Source organism: Cricetulus griseus, chromosome 3, assembly GCF_003668045.3.
Source record: "Cricetulus griseus strain 17A/GY chromosome 3, alternate assembly CriGri-PICRH-1.0, whole genome shotgun sequence".
In the NCBI taxonomy this organism is placed as follows: Eukaryota; Metazoa; Chordata; class Mammalia; order Rodentia; family Cricetidae; genus Cricetulus; species Cricetulus griseus.
In genome coordinates this window covers 19,652,904-19,666,307 of record NC_048596.1, presented here as the reverse complement: position 1 = coordinate 19,666,307, position 13,404 = coordinate 19,652,904, and the positions used below count along the sequence as shown (strand labels likewise).

The window sequence follows — 13,404 nt, the reverse complement described above, 5'->3', positions numbered from 1 at the left end:
CCCCAAATCAGGCCTCACCGTGATGATCTGAGCGTTGAGCCCTGCAGACAGAGTGCTAGTGCTGGGCTTGGCATGGAAGAGGCTATGGAAGGCCTGCATGGCACAGGCTGTCACGAGCTGCAGGAAACACACAGACTTAGAAAGGGAGCACAATTTCCACAGCTGCCCTGGAGCTCTCAAACTTCTACTCCATCATCTGAGCTAAACCCCTAGACTCCAGATTCCCTGAGAACTGTCACTCTAATCAGACACAGCAACCTGGCAACCAATAAAAAACTTGAAGTGGGAAGCTGGATAGATGGGTCATCAGTTAAGAGCTCTGGCTGCTCTTCCAGAGGACCTTGGGTTCGGTTCCTAGCACTCACATGGCAACTCACAACCATCTGTAACTCCAGTTCCAGGGGATCCAACACACACACATACAGGCAAAACACCAGTATAAAGAAAAAGTAAAAATGAATAAATCATTTAAAAAAACTGAGACATGGCTCAGTCCTAGAGCCCTTATATTGTATGCACAGAGGCCCTGAATCCAATCCCAAGTAGAAAAGACAAATTAGGGCTCAATAGGTACAGTGCCACCCAAGCCTGATGACCTGGGCTCAATCACTGAATCCAATGTCAGGGGAAGAGAGAGTACATGCACACGCACACGTGCACACACACACACAACTGAAGTCTGCTTCCAAACGGACTTAAAATGAGATGACCCGACCCATTCTGATCCCATGGATGATTCGGTGTCCTAGGCGTATGGCAAAAGCAGGTTCAGGGAAGAGAGAGCCTCATTTCTTAACAGCAGAGATGCAGGGGTTACAGACACAAACCACGACTGGAATCAGGACTGCTGTTTTTGTTGTTGGGTTCTGTTGCTTACTCAATGAACTCCCTACGTTGGCCCCATTCTTCCTGTGTCCTGAGCTTACCACATGGTTCAAGGTCATGACCCGAAGCAGAGTCTCACTGCAGCTCTTCACCAGGCCTTCCGGGCAACAGGGCAGCACATCCTTCAGCAGTGTTAACATGTGCAGTGTGGTGGTAGCCTCCTTGGAGCCTAGCAGACAAAGGCCAGTGAACTTTAGTCCTAATCCTCCTGTACGGCCCACACTTGCCCTCCACCTGCTCTGGTCCTGGCTACCTCACCTCCAGACTTCTCAATCTCCTGGATGCAGAACTTGGCAGTGGAGACAGCAGCAGGATGGTGAGTGGGGGCCTTTTCACCAAACATGAAGTCACTGCCCTTGAGAACTGAGCACACTCCATGCTGAGCAGCCTTACGGATCTGAAGGGAAAGCAAATGGGCACAACACAAGGTCAGATCAGCATCTTGGGTGCTTGACTCAACTACCAATAGCATCTGGTGAACACCCACTATATAATACCCACTGCTATGTCAAGATCGCACCACTACTGAGTCCTAAGCCTGCTAACTAGCCAAATGGCTCTGAGGCAGCCCAAATATGCAACCTCTGGACAGCGGTGTCCTCATCTTCAGACAGGGATATAGTCATTTAATTACCCAACAGTGCCAGTACCACCAAACCAGGCACAGCTCAGTGTCAACAAAGTGGCAGTGAAAGTACACAACACTTGCCTGAGGCAAAAAAAAAAAGCAAATATAAAGGTAAAAGATACCTTTGCAAAGGCTAGAAAGATGGTTCCGAGGTTAAAAGCACTGACTGTTCCTGCAGAGGACCAGGTTCAGTTTCTAGGACCCACATGGAAACTTACAACCACTCCTGGGCATCTGGTGCTCTTGTCTGGCCTCCACAGGCAACATACATGCATGCAATACACATAATACACAGGCAAAACACTTATACACCACTAGGTGTGACAGTATACACCTTTAATTTCAACACTAATAAGCAAAGGCAGGCAGATCACTGTGAGTTTTGAGGCAGCCAGGGCTATGAAATGACACCTGTCACAAAACAAAACAAACAACAAAAATACTCATACACAAATAAAAATAAGTATTTTTTTAAAAAGACACTTGGCCAGGCGTTGGTGGTACATGCCTTTAATCCCAGCTTTCAGGAGGCAGAGGCAGGCGGATTTCTGTGAGTTCAAGACCAGCCTGGTCTACAGAGTGAGTTCCAGGACAGCCTCCAAAGCCACAGAGAAACCCTGTCTCAGGGGGAAAAAAAAAATTTAATTTAATTTAATTTAATTTAAAAAGACACTTTTCTGACAAAGACTTCCAGGTTACAAGTACTTCACGTGGGGTGGGACTCCTCAGTCATATGCTCCTAGCCCTAAATTTCTTAGGAAGCAGCATAAATCCACTTGCTGAAAAGCCTGCTATAAAACAGGGACTGTATCAGGCCTGAGACTCCACACAACTCAACAGCAAGACTGGAACTATCTCTTAGTTAGGAGGCCCAGCCCATTAAGTAAGTTGCCCAAGGTGATAAGGCAAGATGAATTAAGCTGGGTGGTCGTGGCACACACCTTTAAAAACAAAAAACAAAAGGAAAGAATCCAGCTCAGAACTGGGACTGGTGCTGCAGGCTTTATAATTCAGCTACTGGGGAGGCTGAGGACAGAAGGTGAAAGTTCAAGGTCTGCCTAGAATGCAGATAAGTTCAAAGCTAACTCAGGGAGCTTAGTAAGACCCTCTCTCAAAACAAAAAAAGCAAAACTTCTCAAAACAAAAGAGCCAAACTGGACTGAGGATATAGGCCAATGGTAGAGTACTTGTCAAATATATATATGGCCCTAAGTTCACTCCTCAATATTGCAGCAACAAAGAAAAGGAGCGGGGAATCCAAGTTAGGTCCGTATGGCTCCAGATCATATGTCACTGCCAAGGGAGAAAGGAGGACTGAGAGGCTACAGACTCTGAAGCACTGGACTGAAGAAATGAGAAAGGGTGCTCCTCATTTTCTGGGTTTAAGAGGACAAGGCCCAGAGCAGAATCTCAGGACTTCGGCTGGGAATGGTGGTGTAGCCCTTTAATCCCAGCGCAGGTGGACTTCCAGTTAAAAGCCAGCCTGGTCTACATAGCAAGTTCCTGGACATAAAGGGGCTATTAAGTGAGACCTTGTCTCAAATAACAACAACAAAATGCAACATCTCAGGACTTAGGGTTGAAGAGGTAACTTAGCAGGTAAGGGTGCTTGTGTAAATGTGAGGACCTGAGTTCATCTTGTGGGCTCTGTAAACATCTGCACACAGGTCTCTTTCTTACACACACACACACACACACACACACACACACACACACACACACACACACACAAATAAAAAAGAATCTGAAAAAAAAAAAAGTCAGGCATAGGTTACAGCACTTGTAAACCCTGTCAATACAAAGAGTGCAGACAGGAGGATCACTGGGGCTTACTGGCCTCTAGCTTTGCTCCAGACTTCACGAGAGACTCTGGGAATAAAGGGATAAGGCTGAGAATGGTAAGGGCAGGACACTTTTGTATGCATGTGTGAGTATGTGTATCTACACACAGGTGCATGCACTACTCACATACACACAACTAACAAAAAAACAAGAAAAACAAAACAAAACAAAAAGACCCTAAAGTCACCTTCCCAACCTGGCTCAGAAAAGTTGACTCACACTGGGGTACCCCGACAGTCTTACCTTGGGTTTGGCATGCACAGTGAAGCTCAGCAGCCCATGGTACACCTGAAGGGTTATAGGATAGCCCCAGGCCTCCAGGTCTTGTTTCCGAAGAAGGGTGGCCAGGCAGGAGAGGACCTTAAAGAAAAATGTCAGAAAGTCCCTCAGCTCTACCAGCCTCAGGCAAAGAGTTCAGGGTCTCACCAATCCTGGGAAAGCCCCAAGAGATCTGTTTGAGGCTCCATGGAATGCCTAAACCTCTCCCAAGGAGAAAAAGGAAGGAAGGAAGGAAGGAAGGAAGGAAGGAAGGAAGGAAGGAAGGAAGGAAGGAAGGAATGGTCCATGCTTTAACCACATCCAGGGAACTCAGCAATCCGCAGGCACTGACCCATCTGAGTGCAGAGGTGGAGCCACTGCTCGCCTGGGCAGACATGATGTTCATGAAGGATTTGGAGGTATCGGAGAACTTCTTAATGAGCACAGGACTGGGCACACTGTAGGGAGAATAGAGAGTCAATCCAGAGAAGCCAAAGAAAAACAACTGAGACAGGCCCTGGAGTCAAGAGAGGAGCACTGCTAGCTCAGCTACTCAGCGAGTCACCAGTCAGTAGAGGGGCTCATCTTTCTGCCATTCAGGTTACTATGCTTTCAATGCCTAAGTTCCCCACCAGCCAGCTGCGTACTGTCTAATAAGGGGATCACACGGTCACAAAAACTCATACAAGCCCCCTCTCCTTCCTTGTGTAGCCTGGTGACTCAGTCCCACTGCCCTTTCCCAGGAACCAACATTCATTCCAGGATGTAACAGCCAAAGTCAATTCCAGGGCCTGATGCAGAATGTACTGCTGGGCCTTCTTTGGATTTTTTTCCCTGGGATTTTTGTTTGGTTAGTTGATTTTGATCTTTCAGTTTTTCTTAAATTATGTATATGTTTGTTTGTGTGTGTGTATGTGTGTGTGTGTGTATCTATGTGTGGGTATATGCTTATGAGTGCAAGTGCCTGTGGAGGCTGGAGTCATTGAGTCCCCTGAAGCTGGAGTTCTGAGCTGCCCTGGATGGGTACTGGGAATTGAACTCTTATCCTCCACAGTACGAAACTCTTAGCTGCTGAGATACTATTGGAGCCAGCCCCTTTGTTCACTTTTGGTTGTTTTTGTTTGTTTGTTTTTCGAGACACGGTTTCTCTGTACCTTTGGAGCCTGTCCTGGAACTCGATCTGTAGACCAGGCTGGCCTCGAACTCACAGAGATCTGCCTGCCTCTGCTTCCCAAGTGCTGGGGTTAAAAACATGTGCCCGGCATTTTGTTCATTTTTTGAGACAAGGTTTCATGTAGCTCAGTCTGGCTTCAAACTTACAGTATAGCCAAGGATAACCCTGAACTGATACATCTGCCTCTACCTCCCAAGTGCTAGGATTACAGGTGTGTGTCATCACAAATGGTGCTCAAATAGCTTCTTAAAATATTTATTTTTTGATTGCTAATTGTGGTAGAATATACATTCATAAAATTTTCCACCGGGCGTTGGTGGTACACACCTTTAATCCCAACACTCGGGAGGCAGAGGCAGGCAGATCCCTGTGAGTTCAAGACCAGCCTGGTCTACAAGAGCTAGTTCCAAGATAGGCTCCAAAGCCATAGAGAAACCCTGTCTTGAAAAAAAAACAAAAAACAAACAAAAAAAAGATTTACCATCTCAGGTGGGTGGCGGCGGCGGCGCACACCTTTAGTCCCTTTAATCCCAGCACTTGGGAGGCAAAGACAGTCTGATCTCTGTGAGTTCAAGGCCAGCCTGGTCTACAAGAGCTAGTTCCAAGATAGGCTCCAAAACTACACAGAGAAACCCTGTCTTGAAAAAAAAAAAAAAAAAAAAAAAACAGCAAAAAACAAAAACAAAAACAAAAAACAAACCTATCTTAAGTTCTAAAAGTTAACTTTAAATATCAACTTGACACAACTGAGAATCACTCAATGAGACTCGATGAGGCTCCGTCTATACTGGCTTGGCCTATGGGCATGGCTATAGGGTTTCCATTATGGGTGTTACCTTTTCCTAGGCAAGGGATCCTGAACTGTGTAAAAGACTGGAGAATCAGCTGGAGGAATGGCTCAACCCTTAAAGAACACTTGCTGTTCTTGCAGAGGACATGGGTTCAATTCCCAGCACCCACACTGGGTCAATCACCGCTGATGGTATTCCAGGAGGTCTGACTCCTTTCTCAGGTCTCCCTTGTACCTGCACACTCAAGGTGCACATAAACACTCAAGCTCACACACATAAAGACACAAAGACTGAGAAATGGAACTGTTCACATTCCTTATGCTCTGCTCCTGGACTGCGGATGTGATGTGACCAGTCACTTTAAGCTCCCGTGGCCTTGACTACTGTGATCTGGAACTGCAAGCTTTTTCATTTTCTCCCCTAAGTGACTTTGTGTCAGGATATTTTATCACAACATAAAAATGCAACTAAAACACATATATTCTGAAGCTTTCAGAAGTATCTGATTCCACAGCATAGGTATAGTCACACTGCTATAATATTTATAATACATTTAATTGCCAGGCAGTGGTAGCACATGCCTTTTATCCCAGCACTCGGGAGGCAGAGGCAGGCAGATCTTTGAGTTCAAGGCCAGTCTGGTCTACAAGAGTGAGTTTCAGAACAGTCAAGGCTACCCAAAGAAACCCTGCCTCGAAAATACATATTTGTATTTATATGTGTATAATCATCTCTCTCTCTCTCTCTCTCTCTCTCTCTCTCTCTCTCTCTCTCTCTCTCTCTCTCTCTCCCTCTCTCTCTCTCTGTGAATGCACTCACATGACTGCTGGCACCTGTGGAGCCACAGTCACAGGAATTTGTGAACTGCCTGATCAGGGGTACTAAGATCTGAACCCTGGTCTCATGACTAAGCAGCAAGTGTTCTTAACTGCTGAGCTGTCTCTCTCTAGCCCAAACATTTTCATCTTGCTGGAGACTGACTGACTGACTGACTGACTGACTGACTCTCTCTCTCACTCTCTCTCTCTCTCTCTCTCTCTCTCTCTCTCTCTCTCTCTCTCTCTCTCTCTCTCACACACACACACACACACACACACACACACACACACACACACCACAGAAAAACCAAGTATCCAAGTATCTTGTCAAGCCCAAGCTGGACTCACCGCTTTAAGACAAGGTTCAGTAAGTAAGCAACAGCAGCCAATGACTCTGGGGACTCCACTGCTTCCATTGTTGTCATCTGAGGGCCAAAGTGAGGGGGGAATAACCTTATGTTATTTTATTTATATATTCTTTGCAATCTTTTGTCTCCCAAGTGCCCTAGTAACCTTCTGTGACTCAGTTTTTTCTTATAAAATAGGGATAAGAATATTTCATCTTGGGTGGTGGTGGCACATGCCTTTATCCCAGCACTCTGAAGGTGGGGGCAGGCAGATCTCTGAATTCTGAGTTCAAGGCCATCCTGATCTACAGAGTTAGTTCCAGGACAGCCTCCAAAGCCACAGAGAAACCCTGTCTTTAAAAAAAAAAAAAGAAGACTGTATCATCTTGTGCAGCTGAATAACTAAAGCACCTTCTCACCATGTGAAAGCCCTGAATTCCCAGTTCTGCAAAGAAAACAAAAGCCAAAGCAGGATGATGCTGTCCATGCAGTCACAGCACGTCAGAGGCTAAGCTAGGAAGGCTGGCATCAGTTCAAGACCATCCTGAGCTACACAGTGAAAACCTATTACAAACATAACTACCCCCAACTTTCCTTCACTATCAGGTAACTTCTGGAAAACTATATGCTACATTCATGAGAATAAAAACAATACATGGGATTTTAGTATCATTATAGAAATAATCTTGTTCTGTTTGCCCCTAAAAGGGCCACAGGGACTCCGAGATCACACCTTGGAAGTCACTTTTTCTAAAGATCTTCCAGTTCTAATTTACCTTCATAAAGCAGTGGACTTTCATCTTCCAGGGCTGAAATGGTAAATCCCACCAATCTTACCAAGCCCCCAGAGGATAGAAGCACTTTCACCTAACAAAGTTGCCCTGCCCCATAGCCTTGACTGACCTGCTGCTCTGAACACCCAGTCCCAGGTCACACTTACTCACCAGAGCAGCAAAGTACTCGGTCTCCGTCTCCTTGCCTCCCTGGGATCGAATCACCTCAGTGACAGCAGCCAGGACAGCACAGATCTACACAGAAGGAGGAAGTGTCTAAGATGTACCTTAAACCCAGCCCTGGACTGCAGGGTCCCTTTCCCCTTCTCCTTCACTAATTAATGTCCTGATAAAACCCCAAGTCAGACAAGACAGGGCCAGCATCCAGAAATGACCACACACCACAGGGCCTAGCCATCAGGAGGCCCCAAAACACGATTGCTCCAATGCCACCTCAAGGACACCATTTCTTTTCCTTCTTTCCTTCCTTTCTTTTTTTAAGACTGGAACTCACAGAGATCTGCCTGTTTCTGCTTCTTGGGTGCTGGGATTACAACTGCCCAGCCCAAGACACTATTTCTTTTCTTTTCTTCTTTTTCTTTTCTTTTCTTTTTTTTTTTTTTGCTTTTTTTTGAGACAGGGTTTCTCTGTGTAGCTTTGGAGCCTGTCCTGTTCTGGAACTCTGGAGACCAGTCTGGCCTCGAAACTCACAGAGATCCCCCTGCCTCTGCCCTCCAAGTGCTGGGATTATAGGCGTGCGCCACCATTGCCCGGCTTTACTTTCTTTTTATTTATTTGATGTGTCTTTCACATCATGCTCTTGATCCCACTCATTTGCCCAACCCTTCTCATGTATCTTCTGCCCCTGCAATGCTCCCCCACAAAAAAACAAAATTTAAGAGGAAAAAAAGAAAAAGGAAAAAATTAAAAACCTCATTATGGAAGCTGCAGTGTGACACAGTGAGCCATACAGTAAACACTTTTATACAGATATCTTTACTTGCAAGTGTTCATTGCAAAGATTCACTGATCTGGTTTGAGGCCTCTGGTTTCTGCTACACTATTGATGCTGGGCCCTCACTGGGACTCCTCTTGGATATCCTGTTGTGCTGTGTAGTGGAGATTCTGTAGCTTCAGGTCTGTTGGTCAGGCCCCTTCTTGAGCTCCAGCAGATCACAGATAGGGTGGATGTTGGGGTGGGCCAAGTCACAGCCCTGGGCCTGAGCAGCTGCAGGCTTGGTGAGCCTGCCAGTTCTCCACCTCCCACCCCACATCCTCAACAAGGGTGAGCTCTCCTGCATTGCCCCAGCTAATTCACCATTATAGCAAGGGCTGGGGACAGTTGTCCTGCTTTCACAACCTCAGGTTCTGCTCTCCCTCATACATACACCATCAGGGCCAGTTCTACTGTGTTGCAAAATCCAATTGCAGGGGTTGCTCTCCCGAATGCTGAAGCTAGTGTGGGGCAGGGACAGCCCTCCACCCTCCGCTTGTCTCAGACACCCATGGTAAAACACCGATGTGCATAAAATAGAAATAAATTAGAAAAAAAGTTCAACCCAACACAATCCTCCTGCCTCAGCCTTCTAAGTGCAGAGATTACAGGCATGAACAGGCATGTAGCTCAGAAAACAACAGATTTAAATGTTGTATGACCATTGAAAGAAATTAACAACAACAATGGTGGGGGGAGAATAATTAGATACAATAACTTGGAAATACTGTTTGGTGGGGGACAAAGTTGGAGAGCAATGGATATAAAATATAATCATTTTTTAGTAAACCCTAGTAAAAATTATACAAAAAGTTGAACAGAATCAAGCATGGTGGTGCACATCTATAATCCCAGTACTCACAAGGCTGTGTCAAGAGGACTACAGTGAATTTGAGACCTACCTGGGCTAGACTAAAAAGACCTTGTTGTCAGGCACGGTGACCAAAACTTTTAATCCCAACACTTGGGAAACAGCCATATGGATCTCTTGAGTTCAAGGCCAGCCTGGTCTACATAGCAAGGCATAGGCCAGTCAGGGGTAGAGTGAGACCTTGGTCAAAAATAACACCCCCTAGCTAGGGCTGGACATCTAGAAGGCTCAATGGTTAAGAATTCTTGCTGCTTTTGCACAGGACTGGAGTTTGGTTCCTAGCACCCACACTAGGTAGCTCACATGCACTTCTAACTCTAGCTCCAGGGGACATGATCTCCATGGGCACAATACACACATACACAAATAAGTAGAAAGTAAAAAAGTAAAAAATTGACCATTAGCATATTGATATGCTAACATTTTTAAATATACTGATCAAATACGGTAATCTTTCTTTCTTTCTTCCTTTCCTTCGAGACAGGGTTTCTCTGTGTAGCTTTGGAGCCTATCCTGTCACTTGCTCTGTAGACCAGGCTGACCTCAAACTCACATAGATCCGTCTGCCTCTGCCTCCCAAGTGCTGGGACTAAAGGTGTCACCACCAATGCCTGGCTCAAATATGTTAATTTCACCTATTTCTTTTAACCTTTAAATGTAGCTTCCAGAAACTTCAACATTATACGTGTGGCTCATTTTACATCACCACTGGGCAGTGCTAGTCTAGAAATACACACAATTACCCATTAACACTGGAAGAAATCAAATTAGGAGACTAATTATAACATTTTATTCTATTTATATCACTTTGTATCATTTAGTATTTTGATATTCCTTTTTTTGTTTTGTTTTGTTTTTCAAGGCAGGGTTTTTCTGCGGCTTTGGAGGCTGTCCTGGAACTAGCTCTTGTAGACCAGGCTGGTATCGAACTCACACAGATTCAACTGCCTCTGCTTCCCAAGTGCTGGGATTAAAGGTGTGTGCCACCAATGCCCGGCCCTTGATATTCCTTTTTTAAACACTAAAAAATATAAGCATATTAACTTTGAGGTGTACATTAAGTAAAACATTTCTTGTTAACTACAACACAGTCTAACCATGGCCATTCACTATGAACTTTGCTGCACACTGGTGTCCCTGGAAATACACAGAAAAATTCTTGTGTTCAGTACAGTTGAGGAGACAAATGTCTTCAAGGATTTTACTCAGCAGAGATATTCTTTAAAAAGTGGAATCTAGTAGTCAGGCATTGGTGGTACATGCCCAGCACTCAGGAGGCAGGCCGATCTCTGTGAGTTCAAGGCCAGCCTGGTCTACAGAGTGAGTTACAGGACAGCCAGGGCTACACAGAGAAAACCTGTCTCAAAAAAAGACACACACACACACACACACAGAGAGAGAGAGAGAAAGAGAGAGAGAGAAAGAGAGAGAGAGAGAGAGAGAGAGAGAGAGAGAGAGAGAGAACGAGAACTAGGGGGGGGATTCCAGATGGCTCAGTAGTAAAGGCACTTGCTTCCAAGATTGACACCTGAATTTGATCCCTGAGCCCTACATGATGGAAGAAGAGAAAGGACTCCCAAAAGCTGTCTTCTGACCTCCACGAAAAAGCCACACACACACACACACACACACACACACACACACACTCTCTCTCTCTCTCTCTCTCTCTTCTCTCTCTCTATATATATATATATATATATATATATATTACAATTTGCTCAACATTGTGGCACACCCTTTAGCCCCAGCACTTGAGAGGGAAAAGTAGGTTGGTCTCTATGAATCTGAGGCGAGTCTGGTCTATGTAGGGAAACCTTGTCTCAAAAAATAAACAAAAATTTAAAAGTATATATGCACATTTACCACGCACACATTTTTTAAGTGGACTCTGCCCCACGTGGGTACTGTGTAAAGGGCACAGATGGTAAGAGAGATGACACATCATCCAGAAATGCCAGTTGCTGTCACCAGATCTGAAAGAAAATAAGCCCTGAATGTGCCACGCCTACTGTCCTACAACTGCCAGAGCCAATCTCCTACCTCTTTGTGAGCAGCTGAGTTGGATTCCCAGAAGCGCTGCACTTTGCTGAAGGTGACGTTTGTACAGTCGGACAAGCCACTCAGGAATGTGCCCGAGGACTTCTCACTGAAAGGCACCTCCAGGTCTTGGTCCATGGCCGTCTCCGGGGTTTGGCTTTTGCCCAGGCTCAGGGTCCCCGACTGCAGCTCATTATGCAACTTCACAGCATCCACAGTCAGGTCGCTCTTGCCTGAGAACCGGAGTTACAAGGTAATGGCCCCACTTTCACCCAACTTTCCTCTGGCTAAAGTAACAGAATTCCCAAGAATAAAACCAGAACGGTTCAGACCCCCAACTCCAACGACTGGATTCTGAACCCAAGCCGCCCGCCTCCACAACAGACCCGTGTATGCTGGCAACTTTCAAAGCCCAGAGAAAAGAACCCCCGATCCGTTTCTGCTTCCTAGTATTAAAGGCACAACATCCAGAGCCGAAGACCTATGTGGCTTAGTAACTGACTGTTCGCTTAACGTGCACAAGGCCCTGGGTTCGATCCTTAAACCCCACTCCCAACACACACAAAACTCTAAAGAGCCACCCAAGGGTAGTGACGGCCATGTATCCTTCACCTGACGCTGCGCTACCCTAGACAAGTCATTTCCCTTCAGGGGACAGTTTCCGCATCTGTCAAACTCGAGGGGCGGGCCTTCGAAGTGAGCTCCAGGCTGACGTCCTAACCAGGACGGGCCTAGACGCCCTCCACGAAGACGCCGCCCGCGGAACCCCGCGGAAGCCCGCGAAACCCCGCGGCCGGGCCGGGCCGGGCCGGGCTACCTGACGGACGGCTGAAGAAGCGGCTGCGAGCGGCCTGGCGGTGGCGGCAGGTGGCGGGGTTGCTGTCGCTGCTGTGGCCTTTCTTCCAGCGCTTCAGCTTGGCCGAGACACCGGAGTGCAACTTCCCCGAGCGACCCATGGCGACCAAACTGTGGCCCGGACTCGCTCAGAGAAACCGCGTCCAGCCACGCCGCGGAGACAGCAGAACCCACGTGTGTCCCCGGCCGGCTTCGCGGCCTCTTCCTGTGACGTCACTTCCAGGCTCCCGTCCGTTACTACGGCAAAAACTATCAACATCCGGTCTGGGGATCCCTCTTTGCGCTGAGGTCTTAGAGCACTAGGAAAAGAGTTCTGGTGTTCCGTCGCAGTGCGAGGCCATGGAGAAAGCCTTATAAAACAGGGATTTCTTTGGAATTGAAAAACAAGTCGGGCGTTGGTGGCGCACGCCTTTAATCCCCGAACTCGGGAGGCAAAGTTCGAGGCCAGCCTGGTCTCCAGAGCGAGTGCCAGGATAGGCTCCAAAGCTACACAGAGAATCCCTGTCTCAAAAAAAAAAAAAAAAAAATCAAAGCAAATGTACATTTATATTAGTCTCAAGAAAATCCCTTGTTAAAGCGGCGGCGGCGGCGTCACGCCTGCTATCCCATCAAACTGGAGGATTGTCGCGAGTTTGAAGCCAACCTAGTCTACACACCGCGGGATTAGCAAACTCCTGTCTAAAACAAAGTAACATAACTTCTATAATCCCAGCGCCTAGGAAGCGAGGCAAATTGATCCCTGTGAGTTCACGGCCAGCCTGGTCTATATGGTGAAAACTTGTCTCAATGCCCAATAAAGGGCTGGAGAGATGGCTCAGGGGTTAAGAGCACTGGCTGCTCTTCCAGAGGTTCTGAGTTCAATTCCCAGCAACCACATGGTGGCTCACAGCCATCTGTAATATGATCTGGTGCCCTCTTCTGGCCTTCACTGTATACATGGTAAATAAATCTTTGAAAAAAAAAAAAAGCCCAATAAAGTTAAGCCAAAAGAAAAAAGAAAAAAAAAAAAAATGCCGGGCGATGGCGCACGCCTTTAATCACAGCACCCGGGAGGCAGAGGCAGGCGGATCTCTGTGGGCTCGAGACCAGCCGGGTCTACAAAGCCACCAAGAAACCCTGTCTCGAAAAAAC

The 13,404-nt window shown here is 46.6% G+C and overlaps 1 protein-coding gene across 1 annotated transcript in view; it reads right to left on the bottom strand.

Annotated features, from left to right (window-relative positions):
• Nucleotides 1–12,482, bottom strand: part of Rrp12 (ribosomal RNA processing 12 homolog) — a 35,915-nt gene extending 23,433 nt beyond the window's left edge. The window contains exons 1-9 of the mRNA XM_027407320.2: nt 12,236–12,482; nt 11,422–11,651; nt 7,688–7,771; nt 6,745–6,821; nt 3,966–4,071; nt 3,599–3,715; nt 1,144–1,282; nt 927–1,054; nt 19–117 (exon numbers count right to left, since the gene is read on the bottom strand). Of these exons, the coding sequence (XP_027263121.1) occupies nt 19–117; nt 927–1,054; nt 1,144–1,282; nt 3,599–3,715; nt 3,966–4,071; nt 6,745–6,821; nt 7,688–7,771; nt 11,422–11,651; nt 12,236–12,374 (1,119 nt within the window). The 5' untranslated portion in view covers nt 12,375–12,482. The remainder of the gene's footprint in view (nt 1–18; nt 118–926; nt 1,055–1,143; nt 1,283–3,598; nt 3,716–3,965; nt 4,072–6,744; nt 6,822–7,687; nt 7,772–11,421; nt 11,652–12,235) is intronic.
• Between the last annotated feature and the right edge of the window lie 922 nt (nt 12,483–13,404).